This window comes from Ochlerotatus camptorhynchus, unplaced genomic scaffold, assembly GCF_037179485.1.
Source record: "Ochlerotatus camptorhynchus isolate MF236.1 unplaced genomic scaffold, CSIRO-AGI_Acam_v1.1 ptg000094l, whole genome shotgun sequence".
In the NCBI taxonomy this organism is placed as follows: domain Eukaryota; kingdom Metazoa; phylum Arthropoda; class Insecta; order Diptera; family Culicidae; genus Ochlerotatus; species Ochlerotatus camptorhynchus.
Window position 1 is genome coordinate 5,113,596 of NW_027040584.1, and position 22,047 is coordinate 5,135,642.

The window sequence follows — 22,047 nt, forward strand, 5'->3', positions numbered from 1 at the left end:
CCTTTTGCAGGGACCTTTCCGGGACGGCACTGGAGGCCATGCCAACCGAAGGCCTCAGCGAGCTAGAAATTCTTCGAATACAGAACACTCATTCGCTCAAGACGATTCCATCGGTGTACAATTTTAAGGTTGGCTCTTGAGTGGCAGCGCACTTTTCGGATGGCCATTAAAATCTTTCTGACCTTCATTCCAGAATCTGCAAACCGCATACCTAACGCACTCGTTCCACTGTTGCGCGTTTCGGTTTCCGGCCCAACACGACCCGGACGGGCACGAGCAGAATCTACGACGGTTCCACGAGGATCAGAAGAAGTGCATCGCCAAGGGGTTCGCCACGCCTAAAGTGAAGCTGACCGGTTTCGGCGAACTGGCCACCGATGGGGTAAGTTTTTTCTTGAGCGATGGTTGTTCGGTAGATCTAGCGTAAATGACGGCTTCACGCTGATGACATTTTTAAGACTGAGCAAGTTTTTCATTAAATGAAACATACACACTACAAAAAGTAGACAAATTCTTGTTGCCGATAATAGAACAACTGGTTAACACGCAGTTCAAATGGGAAGGTTGCCGAAGAAAAAGAGGCTGCCGACAATAGTCACACTCACATGAGAAGTTTGGAGCGTTGTAAAATCGTTTTCAAACAGTTTTTCGTCAAATCTGTCGATTTGAATGAATAGAGTAGAAAGCAGCAAATAAATGTAAACAAACAAACACGTCAAATGTATACGTAACGCTGAGAAAATGCTAATAGCGCAGATTGACGAGAATACGTACATTCCCCTATGTGTTCTGACACATTCCACATTTTTTGGCGGCTTTAAACCATTATTTAAGTCTTAATCATGGGCTATAAGACCATAAGCCCTATTATGTATGTCGAGTCGAGCGTCACTTCTGGTCACTGCGTTCAATCCTGTAATACAAAAATACCAGAAGTGACACTCGATTCGACTTACATAATAGCCCCAATGATAAAACCCAAATCGATAGGTAAGTGGTGCAGCTACACCGTACGCACTGGCGTGCACAGGGTGGGGCAAGGTGGGGCAATTGCCCCCTTTTAAAAATAAGATTTTTATTTCCACATTCACAAAACTATGATATAAAATAAATTGATTTTAAGGTTAAATAACCAGAACTTGATTTGAAGGTAAATGAAAACCTTTTATTGCGTCAATTCCTTTGAGATGGTGCCTGAAAATTGCACCACAAAGGTGCGTGAAGGGACAAACTTCAATAAAAGTAAAAAAATACAAAAAAATCTGGTGTATTTTTTTTTCAAGGTTGCTCATGGAGGGTTTAAACAAGAGGGCAAATTTAAGGTTGAAAAAATTAAACTTCGTGGTGGTAAATCAAAGATAAATCTTTTTATTGAATATTTCTGGTGTAAAAATATCATCAAGGTGGTGCATGGAGGGACTAATCAAACTGAATAACGTCGAGGGACTAATCAAAACGAATGACTTATCATAATGCATTAATTGAATCACGTTTAAAATCTGGAGCTGCACATTTAATTGAAAATTTCTGGTGGAAAGTTTTTTTTTTTTTTGTAAAAATTTTGTTTATTTAGTTTTTAATAATAAATAACACATTCAAACAGATAAAAAATTTAATTATTCTTCTAGATTTAGAACAAACTCTAGCTCACCAACATCGATTCTACTATTAATATTGGCATTAATAAAGTTGATGTATTTTATGAAAATTTTAAGTAAATTGATTCTTGTCTCTGTTGCAATTGTACCCAGGATCGGGCGTAGAAGGTCTTCGAACGTAGGCCTTTGCCACCCACCGAGAGTCACCGTCATCCTTCGTTGCACGTACGCCCATGCCGCGGTTACTCGGGGGCACTCACTGAACTTGTGTTGCAAAGATTCGGTGACTACCATGCAGTGCTGACAATGTGGGTCGTTTGCACGGCCGATGATGTTCATCAGTCTGCGGTGCTCCGTTTTTTCGTTCACTAACAAGTAGAGATCGCTGCGCTGGCTCGATGACAGTCTTCTTGATGAAATTTTTGCCCATATCTTCTTCCAGTTCAGGCCTGGCTGGTTCCGTTACACTTTTGGTATCTCGGTTTGCTCCAGATAGAAGCGGTGAATTTGATCACTGGTGGGGTTTTGTTGGATGTGGTGGGGATACAAGGAAGATTGCTGAGAGAGGAGTTTTAGGCAGGGAAGATCGGCAGGAAAAGGAATATTTTGGGCGAGAAGGGACTGATAGTGGGGAAGGGAATCGATCTCTTGAAGATGGCGATTGACGAGAAGCGCTTTGCACTTGATCGCTGGTAATTGCAGTTTTAGTCCTCCATACTCTTTACTGCGCGCCAGCTGCTGCATTGGGACACGTGCTGCCAATCCTCGAAACAGGAAAGTCCCCATTGTCGCTGTCAGCTTTGCCGTGTGGATACATTGCGGTGGTAATATGGAAGAGAGGTACCACACCTTCGCTGTGATGAAGGTGTTAAGTAATATTACCTTTTGCTGCAGGGTAAGGGAGCGCATGTTATGCATCCATATAAGCTGCCGAATTTTGTTGTTTAGCGTATCCCAGTTTAGCTTCACCATCAGCCGCACTGAGTTTGCAAAAATAACACCCAGAACCTTCACCTTCTCTGTATTCTGTAGTCCTGGTATCAACAGTGGATCCCCATTGATGAATCCAACATCGATTGCCACTGTTTTATGGCGATTTAGTTTTGCCCCGGCAACGACTTCAAAGCAGTCGAACAGCTGAAAGATCCGTTCAATTGTTTGCGTTGATGTTGCTATCACCGTGATATCGTCAGCGTACGCAACGCAAAGATCACCGCCACACACACGCTCCACCCGTGTGAGGAGGGGATGGAGGTAGAGCACAAAGAGCAGCATCGACATCGGATCTCCCTGACGTACGGATCGTTCTATGCGGAACGACTGTGAAAGGTGCCCATTCACTAACAGTCGTGATGAAGAGGTATCGGCCACTCGAGAGAGCCAGCCGACGAAATCATGATTGGTTCCCAGAGAGAGAAGGGTTCGATGAAGAAACTCATGAGAGACCCGATCAAACGCGAGATCAGCTTCCCCTTCTGTTTTCTTGCGATAAGCTGGGCCACATGATCCTTGAGCGAGAGTGTAGCTTGAAAAATAGAGCGGTCGGTGTTGGCGCATTTTTTGACCGTCACTCAGAACTCGATGTATCTGCAGCACGCGTTCCAAACGGGCCTTCATCACACGGCTAAGAATTTTATAATCGACGTTGAGCAGGCTAATCGGACGGTATGCTCTCGCTGTCCCATCGCCACCTCTCTTTTTGACCAGCACGATTGTGCCAGCGGTGAATTCCGAGGGGAGCTCATTCGTCATAGCCTCATTTATTACGAAGTACAGCTCCCGATAGATGACGTCGAATGTTCGTAGGTAGAACTCTACCGGCACGAGACGGCTAATACATAGGTGTAACAGTCGGAAGAAGTGTTAGTTTGTTTACTTAAATGAACCATGCCCATTTTGTTATGGCATGTTTGCTATACGAAATGCGCCTCGTGTTTATTAGCGAATTTCACATCAAAGATTGATTAATTGAGTAGGAAATCAGTTTGGCACGGCATTTGTGACCAGCATACACCTTCCGGTAGTATGAAACAGGTCAAAAACTGTTCAAATCCGCAGATAAAATTTTTGTTTTGAATTTCTGTATAGCAAAATAGTGAACTTTTCGTGAACATTAACGGCAAAGAACTCACCAACACTGGGAGACTGTGAGTTCCTGCCCACCTGTTCATTTTCCATCGTGCTACCGGCAGGCCATCGGTACCCACGATGGAAAATGAACAGGTGGGCAGGAACTCACAGTCTCCCAGTGTTGGTGAGTTCTTTGCCGTTAATGTTCACGAAAAGTTCACTATTTTGCTATACAGAAATTCAAAACAAAAATTTTATCTGCGGATTTGAACAGTTTTTGACCTGTTTCATACTACCGGAAGGTGTATGCTGGTCACAAATGCCGTGCCAAACTGATTTCCTACTCAATTAATCAATCTTTGATGTGAAATTCGCTAATAAACACGAGGCGCATTTCGTATAGCAAACATGCCATAACAAAATGGGCATGGTTCATTTAAGTAAACAAACTAACACTTCTTCCGACTGTTACACCTATGTATTAGCCGTCTCGAGCCACCATGCCATCCAGCTGGGGAAATTCCTCCGTTGGCGGGTCCAAAACTGCCACCGGACTTGAAAATCGTCAACATGTGAACGTAGAAGCAAGGCTTATTCATTTTTCTGGTGCATTATTTGCATCGTTCTGATGAATGTAAGCTTCATTGAAAATTTATGGTGGAAAATTTACACCATTATGGTGCATGAAAAGGTAAAGCCTGAAAATTGACCCACAAAGGTGCATGGTGAAAAAAACTTCACAGACAATTTTTGGTGCATCGTTCTGATGAATGGAGGAGTATGATTTATTGAAAAATTCTGGTGCAAAATTTGCATCGCTCTGATAAATGAAATGAACAGAAAATTTCTGGTGGAAAACTTGCACTGGTCTGATAAATGAAGGCACAAGCTTTATTTAAAATTAAGCTATATTGAAAATATCTGGTGGAAAATCTGCACCACAACAATGAACGGATGGGTAAGCTTTTCGGAAAATTTTTGGTCTTAAATTTGCATCCTTCTGCTGAATAGAGAAACATTCTTTGATAATAATTTCTGGTGTAAAATTTGCACCATTCTGATGATTGAAGGGAAGCTGCTTTACTGAAAATGTATGATGAAAAATCTGAAATAGGGGCAAGCTTTATTTGGTTGAAAACCTGCAACATTCTGATGATAGAAATTGAAAATAACTGGTGGAAAATGAAAAAAGGAAATCTGCACCAATCAGAAGATTGGAGAAGCAATTTTTATTAAACATTAACGGTGGGAAATTTGCATCGTTCTGGTCAAATGAAATTTTCTGGTGTAAAATTTTCTGGAGACAAGTTTGTATTGAAAATTTCTGGTGTTAGATTTGCAACAATCTTCTGCACGGAGGGTCAAACTGAATTGAAAATTCCTGATGTAAAAATTGCACAGTTCTGGTGAATGGAGGGGCAAGCTTTATTGAACATTTCTGGTAAAAAAAACTACAACGTTTTGGTGGATGGACGGACAACTAAAACTTGACTTCCGAGAAGAACCTCAAGGGTATTGAATTCTGAGGATTGTTCCAAAAGAAAAGATTTCTGGGGATGATTCCATGAAAATTCTGCGAATGATTTCTATAGTGAATCTTGCCGATAGTTCCAAGATAATTTCGAAAAGAATACCGAGAGAATCAAATTTTGATTGAAATTACAAAGGTATGTTGGGGAAAATTTCAAGGAAATTCTGAGGATAATTTCAAGCTCATTTTGGGAAGAATTTCTGGAGAATACAGAGGAAATTCTTCTGAAACTTAAGGGAAATTTCTGTTCCAAAGTGTTCGGAGAAAAAAGGGTCTAAAATATTCCGAGAAGAACCTCAAGGATATTGAATTCTTAGGACAGTTCTAAAATATTTCTGGGTAGAGTTCAAAGAAAATTCTGCGGATAATTTGTAGTGCATCCTGCACATAGATCCAAGATAATTTCGAAAAGAATACCGAGAAAATCAAATTTGGAGCGAAATTCCAAAGGGATTTTACGCAAAACTCAAAGCGAATTCCGAGGATAATCTCAAGCTCATTCCGGGGACAATTTCTGAAACTCTAAACGAATTTCAGTTCTAAATATAATTCCAGTGGACTTCTTGGAAGAATTTCAAAAGAGCTCTTAGGAGAGTTCTAAAAAAATCCAAGAAGAACCTTAAGGATATTGAATTCTGAGGACCAGTACCAAAGGATTTCTGGGGAGTATGCCAAGAAAATTCTGCGAATAATTTCTAGTGAATCCTGCAGATACTTCCAAGATAATTCCGAAAAGAATACAAAGCAAAATTAGATTTTGAGTGAAATTCCAAAGGGATTTTGAGGAAAATTTCAAGGGAGTACCGATAGTTTCTAGCTCATTCCGGGAATAATTTCTGGACAATACTGAGGAAATTCTTCTGAAACTCCAAGGGAATTTCAGTTCAAGGTGTTCTGAGTACAAGTCGAGAAGAGTTCTAAAAATAATTCCAGAGGACTTCTGAGAAGAATTTCAAAAGAGCTCATTGAGTTCTAAACATTTCGAAAAGAACCTCAAGGTATTCTGAGGATGGACTTTTTCGCAACTGTGCAAAGGTTGAAGATGCTTTTGGATTCCATAATTGAAAAGTGGGTATAAGTCTGCTATTTATTAATTTTATCTGGATGAATGCGTCATTGGGACGGTACTAATGGATATTTTTGGTCGCTATTGAAAATTTAGTCGATTGCTGAATTTATGTATGGGCCCAAATTAGGGGCATTAAGACCGACATTACATCCATTTTCCGTATATTGATAATTATCGGCCGAAGGAAACATTCGTGGGTGTGAGACGGGTGTTGAAAACAGACGCGACGACCATCTTCCATACCATTGCTGAGGTCCTGACAGCGATGCAGATTTCTTGGGAGCAGATGATGGCAGTATGTTTTGACGGTGCTAGTACAATGGCTGGCAGCACTGCTGGAGTACAAGCCAAGTGCAAGGGCAAAAACAACCATATACTTACTGTTCCGGATTGTTGCACCGGTACCACATAATATCTTCTTCTTCAGCTCCAGCTCCAGCTCCAGCTCGCAAAATGGCCTCTCTGTGATGTGCGTCCTCTTAACCAACTCCAAGGTAAGCTAGTCGTCCGATCTGCTCTACAGTGCTGGCGTAAGGGTGTCAAAGGAATCTGGCATGCTCTTCAGTACCATTGCCACCTTGAAACTTGACTCTAGCTCTTGCCAGCGTTGGACAAACTAGCGAAGAGTTTGTCCATAGGGAAAAGATGACCTTGCATATCTCCGTCGTCCAGATACTCCGCCTTGCAGAGCTTCTTGAGCACCGACACTCTGGTGCACAGCGCGATCTTCTGCTGATGGTTTTCCAGCGCTTTCCACGTTTCTCCTGCCGTCTTGCAGTTCCGGATGAGAGGATGTTGGCTATCGTCAACTAGCAGCATTCGAAGATACGGGACTCACCCGGAAAGCAGTGAAGAATTGCAGAAACCAGAGTGGAGTCTGTGGCGATCTGCACGAGGTAGCTACTTTAAAACATAACAGTCAATTGAAGCCAGAACAGCACAAGGCATTGAATAGAAGCAGTTCTATAGCGAAGCTACCTCCTCTACTCTATGAGCACGGAGTTCTCCATGTGGATAGCCATATCGCAGCAGCAGACTACGTTCTGGACGATACCAGATGCCCTATCATTCTGCCGCGGAGTCATCGGATTATCAACCTGATTGGTATCATCGTAAATTTCGTCACGCTAAAAATGAAACGATTGTCAATGAAGTGCGTCAGAGATATTACATTGCTCAGAACTCAAGTACGCTCTGCAGCACTTCGGTCCCAGTGGTGCCGCGGGTATAAAGTGAAACCCGTAGCACCATAGATGGGTCAACTGCCTCGGATCCGAATAACGCCGTTCCTACGACCGTTCACGTTTGTAGGAATCGATTATTTCGGCCCCTACTTCGTTAAGGTCGGACGAAGTTCCTTCAAGCGCTTGGTGGCGGTCTTTACCTGCCTTACCGTTCGTGCATTACATCTGGAGATAGTCTTCAGTTTGGCAGCTGATTCGTGCAAGAAAACCATTCGACGGTTTACCGCCCGAATTGGCCATTTTTAGATTCTACGAACATTGTCCGGACTCGCAAATTTCAGTTTGGGGGTGGCGTGGCCATATAAAAATAGGGTCTGCTTGTCTTCTAACAATCGATAGGTTGTTTGCTTTTTAAACCTAGCTCGGGTCAAGGTTCGCACAGTCAAAGAAATCGAATTCACACGGGTTGGAGCTGGGTTTAACTTAACTTGAATTCGCGTCTATGACGGAACTGTAACTCTATTCTGTGAGAAAAATATCAGAACCAACTATCAGTCCAGTGGCACCGGTGGTGTAGTGGTAAGCGTGATTGCCTATCACCCCACGGGGACTGGGTTCAATCCCAGTCGGCACCGCCGGGATTTTCTGAGACATAAAGTCACCGATCACGCCTTCCTTCGGAAATTAAGTAAAATCCGTTGGTCGCCGGTCCATGAGTTGATGCGTCGATAGGTAAGGTCCAGGTGTGGAAGCTGCCTCCCTGGTGTCGGTAGTCAAGGAAAAAAAAAGAAGCTATCAGTCTATGCATGAAACAAGACGAACTGAGCCTTATCGTTTAATCCCACCGAAAAATCCCATAAGCAGCTATCAGTCTGTGGGAGCAACGCTAGTGCCGTGGACGCCAATCACTCGAACGGTTCATCCTCTAGAGCAACTCAATTTCATTCACTCAAATGCTATTATCACATACTCACCCTTTCGGAAAATGGAGCCCATAAAGCCGAAGAAAATCGAAAACAGTTCAGCGGTAAGACTTCACCCAATATCGTATACATTTGTTTCCAGCTCATCGCATCCTGGTGTGTTGAGGCACGCAAACCAAACGTTGAATTCTTGGTACTTGTTTGCTTTGGGAGATAGCATATTTAGACTGTAAAAAATGACGTGTTTTTAGACTGCGGTGATTTATCACAGATTTCTCGTATCTTATTCACACAACTGTTGGAGAATCTTACATTTACCGCTTGGCTGTACCGCCAAAATCCGCCGTCGTCTCACTGGGTATCAACTGTTTTAACGCTGTTCCACGTATGGAAACAGCACCAGTGGGGGCGTTCGAATGCTTTGCACGCTCTCTGAAGCTTGAAAAGGGATTTCTTTTGTTTGTAGAAGCAACTTGAACATCGCGAGGAGAGTAGGCTGTGCGTGCGTACGGACGTGACGTTTATTTTCTTTGCCGCGTTTCAAAATATGGAAAAATTTAAAATTTATAATGGTCCCGCAATTGGAACACATTTTCCGCGATTCGAATTGCCAGTGATTACCTGTGATTACTTGTTAAAATGAAATAGTACTGTTCCGTGTTGTATTTATGCATCGGTGCTGATCCGGTCATCAACTACCATAGATATGGACCTGGATTCGATTGCCCGGTCCTGGGTTGCCACCAACGCCGAGATTCAAGATGTAATTTGCACGAGCAGCTCAATTCCTGGTGCAAGTGGCCAATCATCAGTTACGGAAGATCATCCATTCGGAACTCAACGAGTGCACGTACATCGACGGTGTGCAGGATATACAAGCTCTACGTCTCTGCCGCTGTCAAGCCACTAAACCCTCAACGTCCCATCGTTCGGTGCGATCATGTTGCTTTGCTGAGGAAGGACTTTATTCAAGTGTTTCAAGTGCCAGAAGCTGACAAACGTCAAATATAAATCGGGAATTTGGTTAACATTAGAGGCATTTTGGTGAGATCCTTCCATAAAACTTTATTTTATATACCATTCATTACATTACATATTACTGTTACCAGGCATGGTTAATCATTTGCATTCATTGCATACATTCATTTACATTCATTTGCTTCTAACTTTCTTCATCAACAGCATTCCGCAAAATGATGTTTAGAGCTTTTGTAGGTTTTGTTATTAGCTACATAACTCAAATCTGTATCTCTTATGCATCACGAACTAGACCGGGTAGAACTTGTTACTGTTTTTCAGTGAATGTAAAATACATTCACTGAAAAACAGTAGTGGCTTCTGTTCGCTCTGCTTCGTCATGCATAAGAGATACGGATTTGACTTGTGAACAAAATTTGTAGCTAATAATAAAACCTGTTGAAGAAAAAAGTTAGTGGCAAATGAATGTAAATGAATGCAAATGATTTTCCATGCCTGACTGTTCACTATTAACCTAACTCGGATCGTTTGGTACAGTATGTCGACGCATCCTTCCACCAAGATTCAAGATTCACGAAATGCATCGCTGTTTAAATTTACCGTGTTAGCACTATATTTGACACGTTCCTCATGATGACGCACTCGTATATTTTTGATCGCATCTCGATTTTGACAAGAATTTGTTAAAACCTTGTTACACCATCGTCCCTAGAGCGCTGTAGCTTATATTTGCAGAAGTAACATTTCAAAAATAGTTATTGAAAATAGCCGAACATTATTGATTGCGTCGATTGAGTAGCTCGGTTTATTTAAACTCGAATCCTTTCACAGAATCATCTTTGCGGCAAATGCAACGCAGTAGGCCTGGCCGTTTTGATGTTTGTGTCATATTTCAGATATGCTGCAAACATCAATGTTGACAAGAAAAATTATTAGGTCTTATCTAACCTAATAATTTTCCAGGATGCTTTCTCGTACTGGCTGCGTTTGTATTAGATAAGATTAGATAAGATAAGATAAGAAGAAACTTGAACATCGCAGATGTTTCTCTCTTTGCCAAGATGATGAAATGTACCTGGATTAAGAATTTGGGTGAAGTGAACATGCGTTAACAGAACACGTAAAAGTGCGAGTTCTCATCAGGGTTCAGCTTCCGACTTTCTGCAGTGTCGCTTCATTTTGAGTAATATCATTTTCGTGCAAGTAATTGTGTTTTGTTTTCATCGCTTGTTTCGCTCGTCAAGTTCATCAGTTCATTTCATTTGAAGCAAAGACTTGTCTCAATTGACGCAATGAATGACTCGAAAGCTGCTTCCTACGTTTTTTCCCACTTTCACTTCAATCCGAGGCTCATTCGACTTGCCACGCGTCGCGTCGTCAGACATCAACAAATAGTATCCGGATAGTATCCGCACAATATCGGTTGCCGATATGGATAGCATCCGGATTATGTGCAGTAATACAATGTTATTTTATGTTAAAAGAAAATTAAATTGACAAGTGAAGAGCTTTTTATTGGGTTGGTTTATTTCCTTTAAATTGCGTTATAATTGCTTATCTTTTGACAAATAAAGGGTTATACGGTCAAAATTTGGTCAATATCAACTTGACGTATTTCTTTCAATTTAGCATTTAAAAAACCTGAACACCCCTCATTTTGAAGGTGTGTGTGTGTAGAATGTAGTGTAGAATGTTGCTCCTATTTTGATTTTGGAATTCACTCTTCAGTTGTCAAAATGCCGTCCAAGCAAGAAGAGCAGCGTATCAAAATTTTGCTCGCGCATCGCGAAAATCCGAGCTACCAATTGAGAAATACTGGGTTATTGTCAAGCGGAACCTAAAGAAGACCAAAAAAACTGCTAAGGGCGAGCAGCAGTTCAAGGCAAACTGGCTTTCTGCGGCGAAGAAGGTGGACAAGGTGGCTGTACAAAATCTGATGGCAGGGGTCAAGCGTAAGGCCCGGCAATTCGGATTTGGAAAAGCGGAAGCCTAACTGAATATTTTTCCTGAATTTTATACTAATTGAACTTGAAAAAGAAATTTAATTTGATTTTTTAAATAAACGATTTCACCGATTTACACTCGTTTTCCCTTGACCAAATTTTGACCGTATCACCCTTTACGCGTATTTCGTCTACTACTTGCAGACTTCATCAGTGCCAAGTACTCAGCACCACTGTTGAGTACTTGGCACTGATGAAGTATGCAAGTAGTAGACGAAATACGCGTATCTGTCAAAAGATAAGCAATTATAACGGAATTTAAAGGAAATAAACCAACCCACTCAAAGCTCTTCATAAAAGGATTCCGTTAAGAGACTCGACAAATTTAATGGATTAAATTAACAAGGCTATTATGTTGTCCAAGATGGTGGCCATCGAAAAAGTCTCAAGTACCCTACAATATGGGTACTTTCGGAACGGGGACGAAGCGAAGGTGCCACCATTTTGGAACCCAATATCGGTTTTCAGAAAACGTGTCAAATACCTAAGGTATGAGTATTTTCGGAATGTGGACGACACATAGGTGTTGAAAATCAGTATTCGACGTCAATTTGGAATCCAATATGGTGGCCATCCCCAGGTAACAATTTGATGCTTAACAAGTGTTGTTTAAACAATTTTTATTCAGTCCAGGTAACAATTTGATGATTAACAAGTGTTGATTAATCGATTTTAATTCAGCCTTAGATTGAATAATTGCTGTTCATAGACCACGTCAACCTTTGTTCAGCTTTTAAACATCTAAATCTGGTGATTTTAATCAGCCAAAAGCTAAACAGTTATATACACTATATGCTTTTTGAGGCATTAAATAACAGTCTTTTCCAACCCTTGTTCAGCCTTCTAGTTCTATTTAAACAAATATAATGGAAGACCGCTTCATATCTTATGCATTTATGTGAAATGCTTTTATCTTATTGCTGACTAATTGGATTTACATATTTATATTGTTAATATAAGTCTTAAAATTACCTTTGCATTTGGGGATTCGAACCGGCAGTCGCTGATGCACAGGCGTCAACCATACCTCCTGGACCACTTAAGCATAAGTGTGGTAAAAAGTATGATTATTGATTGAAGCACGTCAAATTTAAGTTGAATAACAGCAACCGGAAGAGTATTTTACAGCAATGCAGAATTGTAAACAACAACTGGTAACAGTTAAAAAATTCCTCTCATTTTCAAGTGCACTTTACACAATGTGGACAAAAGTGCGTGATTTCGATGTAATAATTTTGGAATGCGGTATGAAACATCAGTGAAATATAACAAAAAAAAAACACAGGGATACAAATGTTAATTCTTCGTCGCAGCCCACATCTACTTGCCTAAAAATCTCCTCTTCCTAGGCTCTACTGCTGCGATTGCTTGTAATTAGAAATGTAGGTAGTGAATTTAGAAGAACAAAAATGCCGGAAATGCAACGAGTGACACCGATATTGACGACATTTAACAAATCAAGCTGTCAAAATATGTGTAACGCATTGCTGATTTGTGGAGTTGTGTTAAGCATAAAGAAGGCTTTCTTTCTTTAGATCAGCTAACTTATTGAGGTTGGACTATGGGGATACAATTAGCTTCAAGCACTTCTAATCAACTATATATGCAGCCTAATTTTAATCAGCTTTGTACACCTTAAATCAGCTTATGTTCTTGCTGTTCAGCTTGAATTGTTACTTGAGGCCTTTGTTTGAATAATTGTTGTTCAACATTTGCTCAGCTTTTAAACATCTAAATCTGGTGATTTTAATCAGCAAAAAGCTTAACAGTTATATACATTATAAGCTTTTAAAGGCATTAAATAACAGTCGATTCCAGCCCTTGTTCAATCTTCTAGTTTCATTAAGAAAAAAAAAAAAAAAAAACTTCAAGGGACAGCCCTATGGGGTTGTACGCAATGGTGAAGTAGGACTACGTGGTCTTATATAATAAATGTTATTAGTTAACTGCAGCAGGAGCTTGTGTGGGAATAGGAATTTGAGCGGGGTTCTCTCTGTTTCTACATAGTATGACTATGATTGCCCTGAAAAGAACCTTTTGATATGAATTTTAGTTGGGAGATGTTCAGATAGGGGAATTTACGTATTCTCGGCAACCTAAGTAGCGACCTTCTTTCTATAGCCTTTTTCTCTAAGGAACGCACACATATGCAGTATTGGTTTGTTTACAATCTTTTGCTGCCAGCTGCTCTAACAATTTCAGTCGAAAGAATTGTCAAAAACTGTTTTGAAACGCTTTTACAAAGCTCCAATCTTCTCTAGTGAGAGCGAGTATTGTCGGCAACCAGTTTTTCTTCGGCAACCGTTTCATTTGAGCTGCACGTAAATCTGCTGTTATATTATCGGCAACTCGAAATCAGCTACAATTTGTAGTGCGTGTGTTGCATTTCAAGAAAACCTTGCTAGATTGCTTTTTCTCAGTGGTAAAAATATAATCAAATTGAAGCTGAAAGCAAAAAGAATCGTTTGCATGCATGCAGCGAAGTGTTTTCGTAAGAAAATCCAGTGAAAATAGTGTTTCAATTTGGGTTGCCGAAAATAGTCTGTCATGCCGAAGCCGTCATTTCCCCTATTTAACTCTTTGGGAAATCTTGGTGGTCGTGCAAGTAAGTTATTTCGATTCTTTTGAACAATGCTTGACATTTACCACTTTTTCAATAGTTTCTTGTTGAAAGTCAACAATTGAAAGCATTGCTATCGATGCATGGAAATATTTCTGTTAGATTGGTGATAAAGTAATTGAAATTGGTCCAGAGGCAGCTGAGTTATTAACGTTCAAAATCTTTCAAAATTTCGTTACATGTTCCATTTTCGGTTTTCTCACGCTTTATCTATATATATATAAATGAATGTCTGTCTGACCCTTATAGACTCAGAAACTACTAAACCGATCGGCGTGAAAATGTTTATGCAGGGGTTGTTGGGGCCTGAAAAGGTTCTTATGATGGTTCAAGATCCCTCCCCCCTCTGTAAGGGGGGGGGGGGCTCCCATACAAATGAAACAGAAATTTCTGCATAACTCGAGAACTAACGGGTGTTCAATAAAAAATTAGAATGATTTCAGGGCCGTCCAGCGCTCTTGTGAGAGCATCGCGACTAAGTTGCGTCGTACGACTGACCAGGGCCGCTTCTCCAATATTCATTGACGTTTTTTTTTTGAAGAATAAACATTATGCTTTTATTAAAAAAAATACTGAATTCGTTGAAAAAAAAAAATTTTTTTTTACTAGCTATATGACTGAAAAAATCTCATTTTTTGTTGAAACCCCGTTTATCAAGCAAATAGAACCAAATTGGGCATGTGGAGGTATAAGGAAATGGTCATAGGGGGTAGCCCCTTAGATAAGAGGGGGGCGCTACGTACAATATAGCATGCTTTTTTTAATCGGTGCATAAACTCAAGCTTATACTGAATCCCGGTATTATAATGTCTGAAAATTCCCAATAAGTCTAATACCCTGTTCACATTACAGCGTATATCACGTGATATACGCTGTCTTGCAATGAGCACTCACACATCTAGTTTTCGCTGGAAATCTTATGTATGAGTGCTCATTGCAAGACAGCCTATATTACGTGTTATAGGCTGTAATGTGAACGGGATATAAAGGTGCATGAAGGGACAAGCTTAAATGAAATTTTTTGGTCAAAAATTGCACGACAGTGGTGCGTACAAAAAAATTCTGGTGTAATTTTTTTTTTCAAGGGTGTTCATGGAAGGTTAAAAGAAGAGGGTAAATTTAAGGTTGAAAAATTTCACCTTCGTAGTGGTAAATACATAAAAAAGTTTTTTATTGAATATTTCCGGTTTAAATATATCATCAAGCTGGTGCATGGAGGGACTCATTAAAATGAATAACTATGGTGGAAAAAATAAATAAATCACGCTAAAAATTTGGAGGTGCACATTTAACCGAAAATTTCTGGTTGAGAGTTCTGGTGAATAATCTGCATCGTTCTGATGAAAATTTATTGCATGAAGAGGCAAAGCCTGAAAATTGCATGCACCTTCATGGTGAAACAAACTTCACGGACAATTTTTGGTGCACCGTTCTGGTGAATGGAGGAGCATGCTTTATTGAAAATTTCTGGTGCAAAATTTGCATCGCTCTGATTAATGAAATGTTAAAAAACAATTATGGTGGAAAACCTGCACTGGTCTGGTAATGAAGGCACAAGCTTTATTTAAAATTAAGGTATATTGAAAATTACTGGTGGAAAATCTGTACTGTTCTGGTAAACGGATGGGCAAGCTTTTCGGGAAATGCTTGGTCTTAAATTTGTATTCTTCTGTATAGAGAAATAAAGTTTAATACTAATTTCTGGTGTAAATTTTGCACCATTCTGATAGTTGGAGGGAAGCTGCTTTACTGAAAATTTATGATGAAAAATCTGTAAATAGGAGCAAGCTTTATTTGGTGAAAAACCTGCAATATTCTGATGATAGGAGAAGCCAGCTACATTGAAAATGTCTGGTGGAAAATGCAAAAACGAAATCTACACTAATCAGAAGATTGGAGAAGCAATTTTTATTGAACAGTGAAAAATTTGCATCGTTCTGGTCAATTGAAATTTTCTGGTGTAAAATTACCTGGGGCAAGTTTGTAATGAAAATTTCTGGTTTAAGATTTGCAACAGTCTGCTGCATGGAGGGGCAAGCTTTTTTTTAATCTTTATTTTAAAGATTTTTAGCCTAAAGAAGGGGCAAGCTGAATTGAACATTTCTGGTAGAAAAACTACAAAATTTTGGTGAATGGACCAACAACTTAAACTTGACTTCCGAGAAGAACTTCAAAGGTATTAAATTCTTAGGACAGTTCGAAAAGAAAATATTTCTGGGGATGATTCTACGAAAATTCTGCGAATAATGTCAAGTGATAATTCCAAGATAATTTCGAAAAGAATACCGAGAGAATCAAATTTTGAATGAAATTTCAAAGGGATATTGAGGAAAATTTCAAGGAAATTCCAAGAATAACTTCAAGCTCATTCTGTTAAGAATTTCTGGAGAATACAGAGGAAATTCTTCTGAAACATAAGGGGAATTTCAGTTCCAAGATGTTCTGAGAAAAAAAAAAGTTCTAAAATATTCCGAGAAGAACCTTTAGGATATTGAATTCTTAGGACAGTTCCAACATATTTCTGGGGAGAATTCAAAGAAAATTCTGCGGATAATTTCTAGTGCATGCTGCAGATAGTTCCAAGATAATTTCGAAAAGAATACCGAAAAAATCAAATTTTCAGTGAAGTTCCAAAGGGATTTCAAGCCAAATTTCAAGCGAATTCCGAGAAAAAGTTTTGAAACTCTAAATTAATTTCAGTTCCAAGGTGTTCTGAGAAAAATCATGAATAATTCTAAGTATAATTCCAGTGGACTTCTGAGAAGAATTTCAAAAGAAGTCTTAGGAGAGTTCTAAAAAAAATCTGAGAAGAACCTCAAGGATATTGAATGATGAGGATAGTTCCAAAGGATTTTTGGGGAGTATTCCAAAAAACTCTGCGAATAATTTCTAGTGAATCCTGCAGATAGTTCCAACATAATTCCGAAAAGAATACCGTGAAAATTAAATTTTGAATGAAATTATAAAGGGATGTTGAGCAAAATTTCAAGAGAGTACCGATAATTTCTAGCTCATTCCGAGAATAATCTTTGGATAATACTGAGAAATTCTTCTGAAACTCTAATGAAATTTCAGTTCCAATGTGTTATGAATAAAAGTCAGGGAGAGTTCTAAAAATAAGTCCAGAGGACTTCTGTGAAGAATTTCAAAAGAGTCTAAAAATTTCAAAAAGAACCTCAAAAAATTCTGAGGATGGACTTTTTGCAACTGTACAAAGTTTTTTTTTTTAATTACTTTATTTGTACAGGATCAATCGACTAAACTTTACAGAGCCGAGTTATCATTTTCGTTATACATTATTGATGTCTTTTATTTAAAGTTAAAGGAGCTGGACCGGATACTCGCGGATGTCTCGAGGTTAGTGGAGATTCACAATTTTTTTGGATGGGAAAAGGGAGAGGGAGGTTTGAAATGTGGTTTACGATACAAATATTTAATTAATCCTAAAACATGAACTAATTTCTATTCATCTTGAAACTGTACAAAGTTTAAAAACAGCTTTGGGTTTCCTTAATTGGAAAGTTGGTATTAGTTTTCCATTGAACCTTGGTCTGTTGTTGTCTTACTAAGAATTCGTCTAAGAATATTCTCTGAAAATGTCAAGTCATTTGTTACGTGTTTAAAAAGTTACAGCTGTTTATCTACCCATAATCGCAAGTCAGTCCCATCTGTAAAAAAAATTGAAATGAGAAAACGGCGTTCAAAGGTTTTACAAGTTTTCTGATTAAACACTTATTTTGGAGGGATAATTTTAAAAATAAACGTGCAATGTAATAGAATGCATCCATGTTTACCCAAACATATTGGAAAAAAGCCTTGAAATTTTTATTTTATGGCCAAAATCTGAGTGGGACTGACTTGCGATTACATTTAACGTCAATGAGAAAAATATCCGCAAGTCAGTCACAATTCCATGATGATGCTACATTAGTTTAGCACAATATTGAACAATAGAAAGATACCATGGTTCCGCAGAACGTTATTGAATGTTTCTGGATTTGTTCCACTGGTTTCAGAGCAATGGCCGTAACATATTCCGGTGAGTATGGGTCTGCATCAGACCAGAGCTTTTCATAAACGTGTCAAACCCACCATGAGATAAATCAATTCACATGAGAATTCAAAAATAAGATCATTAAGAGTTATGATGAGTGACCAGCACCATGTTGGCCACACCTGGACATGTTCCGGGTATCCCCGGGGAAGTGGTAAATCATTTTTAGATCAAAACCCATCAAGCAATACATCAAATCACATGAGAATTCAAAGCCATATCCATTGGCGGCCAAACCGAGTATCGTAAGAACTATATTGGCCACATCAGATACCATAGGGGAAGTGGACAAAATCTATCTTGAGACAAATCTCATGATGCGATGTGTTGTCTAACATTTCTACTATATTGTTTTCTAATGGGACTGACTTGCGGTTACTTTTCGCTGTGGGACAATTAAACTTGGTATTGTTTTTCATTTTTCTCGAAAAAAACATCTTTTTTCAATAGCACATCTCAAAAAACATAGAAAGATAAACTGAATAATGATGCTAACTCAAAATTACTAAAAATGCAGATGGGACTGACTTGCGATTACCGGCAGTTATGTGCGTTGCAATAAACTCGGGTTTGTCCTTTATTTCATCTCTAAAACATATTGAATGTTCGGCATAATTTTCTGTCACCCCGACTGGCGGTACTTTGGGACAGGGTTGACATGCTCAATCCTTCGCACAAGTCGTCATTGCGTTAACAATCTTGCACTCGCTTGTCAAAATAGTTTTGTATGCTATTGTTCCAATCGTTACATATTTTTTTAACCTTTTTAATGATCCTATTAGCCTTGGAATTAAGGTCAAAATTTGAAAAAAAAATAGAACTACAATTTTCGTTAAAAATTACCAAGTTCAACGTACTCGCAACGGTTATAGTAAAGTGTAATTACAACAGGGCTTACAAAACCTTGAAATAGTCAAAAATAAACTGTAACAATGCCTTCAAAATAACTTGAAGGTTATATTTTTTTGGTTTATATGTTTTTCCTGTAAAGAAGAACATGACGCAACATATTATTACAACATTTTTCTATTAAAATATAACTCGAACTGTAACTTTAACTTCCAAGAAATTTTAGAAACTTAAAAAACACAATCAAACATTTTGCTACCGGTCTTTTCGATCGATTTGTCCGATTCCTACAGAGTTGGAAGAAAGCGACCGAGTTGTTGGACAAACACAATCGCAGTGATACCCATGTTGGAAGAATTTCAAACCCAGGAAGGGTATCGACGAAGAACTGGACCACCAAAAACAGCTATGATTGCTGCTAATGAGGCAAAGCGGCTACAAAATCGCTATATAATGGAATGTTCCATCGATATTGTGCGCATAGTTTGCAAAGGTGGCCGACCACTTCGTGGACATTCGAAAGAAGCGGAAAGTGTGCCACCCAGTTGGTGGCTAACTACGATCCTGTGTTGGAAAAAACACTTGGTGGAAGGTGCCAAAAATTTCCTGTACACAAATAACCGTATTGAAAATGACCTGATTACGTCGTTACACAATGTAATGTTGCGGAACATTGCGAAAACCTTGCGAGGAAAACCAGTGGCAATCATTGAAGATGAGACGAGCGGTTGTGGCAACCACGAGCAGTTGGTGATTGTCATCATGTAGGGGAAAAGTTAGCATCGGCAATACCTTAACCTATTATCGTCAGGGGGGTAAACAACGTCCTTGAGAGCTCAATTTTGGCATGTGGATACATTGTGTTTCAGAGCAACTATTGGCCATATTTGAGTGCTCTAGGACTTTGTTCGATAATAGGTTAAGGTATTGCCGAAGCCAACTTTTCCCCTATATCAATATATATATATTGATAATGATGGGATTAAACTTGCTAATTCCATAGGCTGCCTGAAAGCAGTTTGCATTGATGAAAATGAACCACCAGCGGATCAAAAAATATATAAAACTAGCTGAATTGAACAGTAGGGAAACAGTGGTGGGTGGACAGCACCATCTACCACGCACTTTTGAGTACTCCCCAATCCCAGAATAGATGCACCATAGAAAAAATGTCACTCCTTAACAAGATTCCTGTGCACGCTAGTGTTCCCTTTATACCTCGATAAGATTTAGTGCGAAGCAAAATGATTCGATCACTTGCGGTCAGTGATGCAAAATATCATGACACTCACGTGACAATCGTCTACGCATCAAACGACTTTCACAGACAGAACGTTTTTGTCAAACAGTGAACGGTAGAGCCATGGCAAACAACTATCACCAGCAATCGTCGCTGCTCACAAGCAAAACGTTACACTTGCTGCTGATGATGAAAAGCACAACGAAAACAGTAAAGACTTCGGCAGTACGATCATGAGAAAACGAAAACAATGCCTACGCATTCCAAGTTCGTCTCGGCAGGCGCGACTGTGTGAGTTCCAAACAAAGTAGGCAACATTAAACGGAAGCTGTTGGGCTCATTCACATAAGCAAGCAACGCAGCAACTGCTTCAAAACAAACACAAATGAATGTCGTGATTGTCTGGAATGACCAGATTGAAGAAGGATCACCACCAAAGACGACATTCACCAGTTGCTTTTTACTTCTTTCGTCAACTTGATGGATGGTCATGGAGAGAGCTTCGATGAATACATTGATAGGAATGTACAAAGCGTTACTACCATTAGCTGTTTGACGATCGTGATTGTGATAAGTCGCAACTCTGCTTGCGGTTGTAACGAGTTGGGTAGCGGTAACCTTCAATAGTAGACCGGTATCTCACTTTCGGTGAGTCACTGGTCTTTGATGTCTTGGATAACATTTCTCAGAATGAAATACACAACTTTGCCGGGAAACCATCTTTCTACGACGGTCCATTTAAAATATATAATCCAGGAATCAGGAATACGAATGAATCACCAAAAGCTGGCCACAAGAGGTTTTGGCCACGCTACCGGGTTAGCTGTCCCAATGTGCGACGCTGTCTGAAGCTACAAGTGACCATGAAAGGAATTACTTCAGGTAGAAGTAGAACCTCTTCGTGCTTTGTGCTAACCCAGATCGAGAGAATCGGTATTAGCCTATGAATCCATCTGCCGTTCTCCACCGTGTCCCATTCCTGCTGCTCTCTGGTCATCGAATCCGCTCTAACATTTTGTCGTATTCCTCTGATTTGCTGCCACTTGTAACACAGTGCTTCGACAAAGAGGCTTGTTCTCGTCCTCCACGTTGCCACATGATTCCGTTGGCCGAAGTTGTACTGCATGACTGCGGAAAGTGATAATGGATTCCCGGCTGTCTCTGCGAAAAGTGCTGATAGTGCCTTCGCTGGACAGCCTAACTTCCAGCGTTGCCAGAGCTTCCAGCTGGTTAATATTCTGAAGAAGAAAATATATACCACTGTAAGTACTGAACGTGTTCCACGCCGTTATTTGAACTAAGTATAATTTTCAATGGTCTTAGTCTAGTCATCTTTCGGGTATTTTCTCGACCTCCCTCGGCATAGAGTATCATTGGTGCTTGTCACATAATATACAATTGCATGAATTGGGTGGCATAGATAGCTCTTCTTTGATTTGTTTTCCATCGATCCTGTTTTCCGTGCTGAGCACCAATGCTACCGACGCCAGGAAGGCAGCTCCTACACCTGGACCTACCTATCGACCCATCAACTCATGAACCGGGGATCAACGGCTTTACTTTCCTTCCAAAGGAAGGCGTGATCAGAGATTTTATGCCTCAGAACATCCTGGTGGCGCCGACTAGGATTGACCCCAGGCCCTTTGGAGTTAGGGTTTAAAATAAATATAATATAATTTATACTTAACTTTCAACAGCTGAACTGTCCGGAAAAAAATCGGGCATTTTAATTCGTTAATTTTAAAGCTTCAAAACAAAGAAAACTCCATCGCAATGGCAAGACTCGATTGTTTATACAATTATTTTTCAAATTAAAATTTAGTGAAACAGCTTTTGAATTGAGAGTCAAAGTTTTACCGAACGTTCATAATTTCTACGTATGTAAGTGTACTTGTACTAGAGAGAGAGAGAGAGAGACAAACATGATT

The 22,047-nt window shown here is 39.6% G+C and overlaps 1 protein-coding gene across 1 annotated transcript in view; it reads left to right on the plus strand.

Annotated features, from left to right (window-relative positions):
- Positions 1 to 22,047, plus strand: part of LOC135698746 (lutropin-choriogonadotropic hormone receptor-like) — a 129,799-nt gene that overhangs the window by 76,625 nt on the left and 31,127 nt on the right. Inside the window, exons 7-8 of the mRNA XM_065218870.1 lie at positions 11 to 128; positions 194 to 382. Of these exons, the coding sequence (XP_065074942.1) occupies positions 11 to 128; positions 194 to 382 (307 nt within the window). The remainder of the gene's footprint in view (positions 1 to 10; positions 129 to 193; positions 383 to 22,047) is intronic.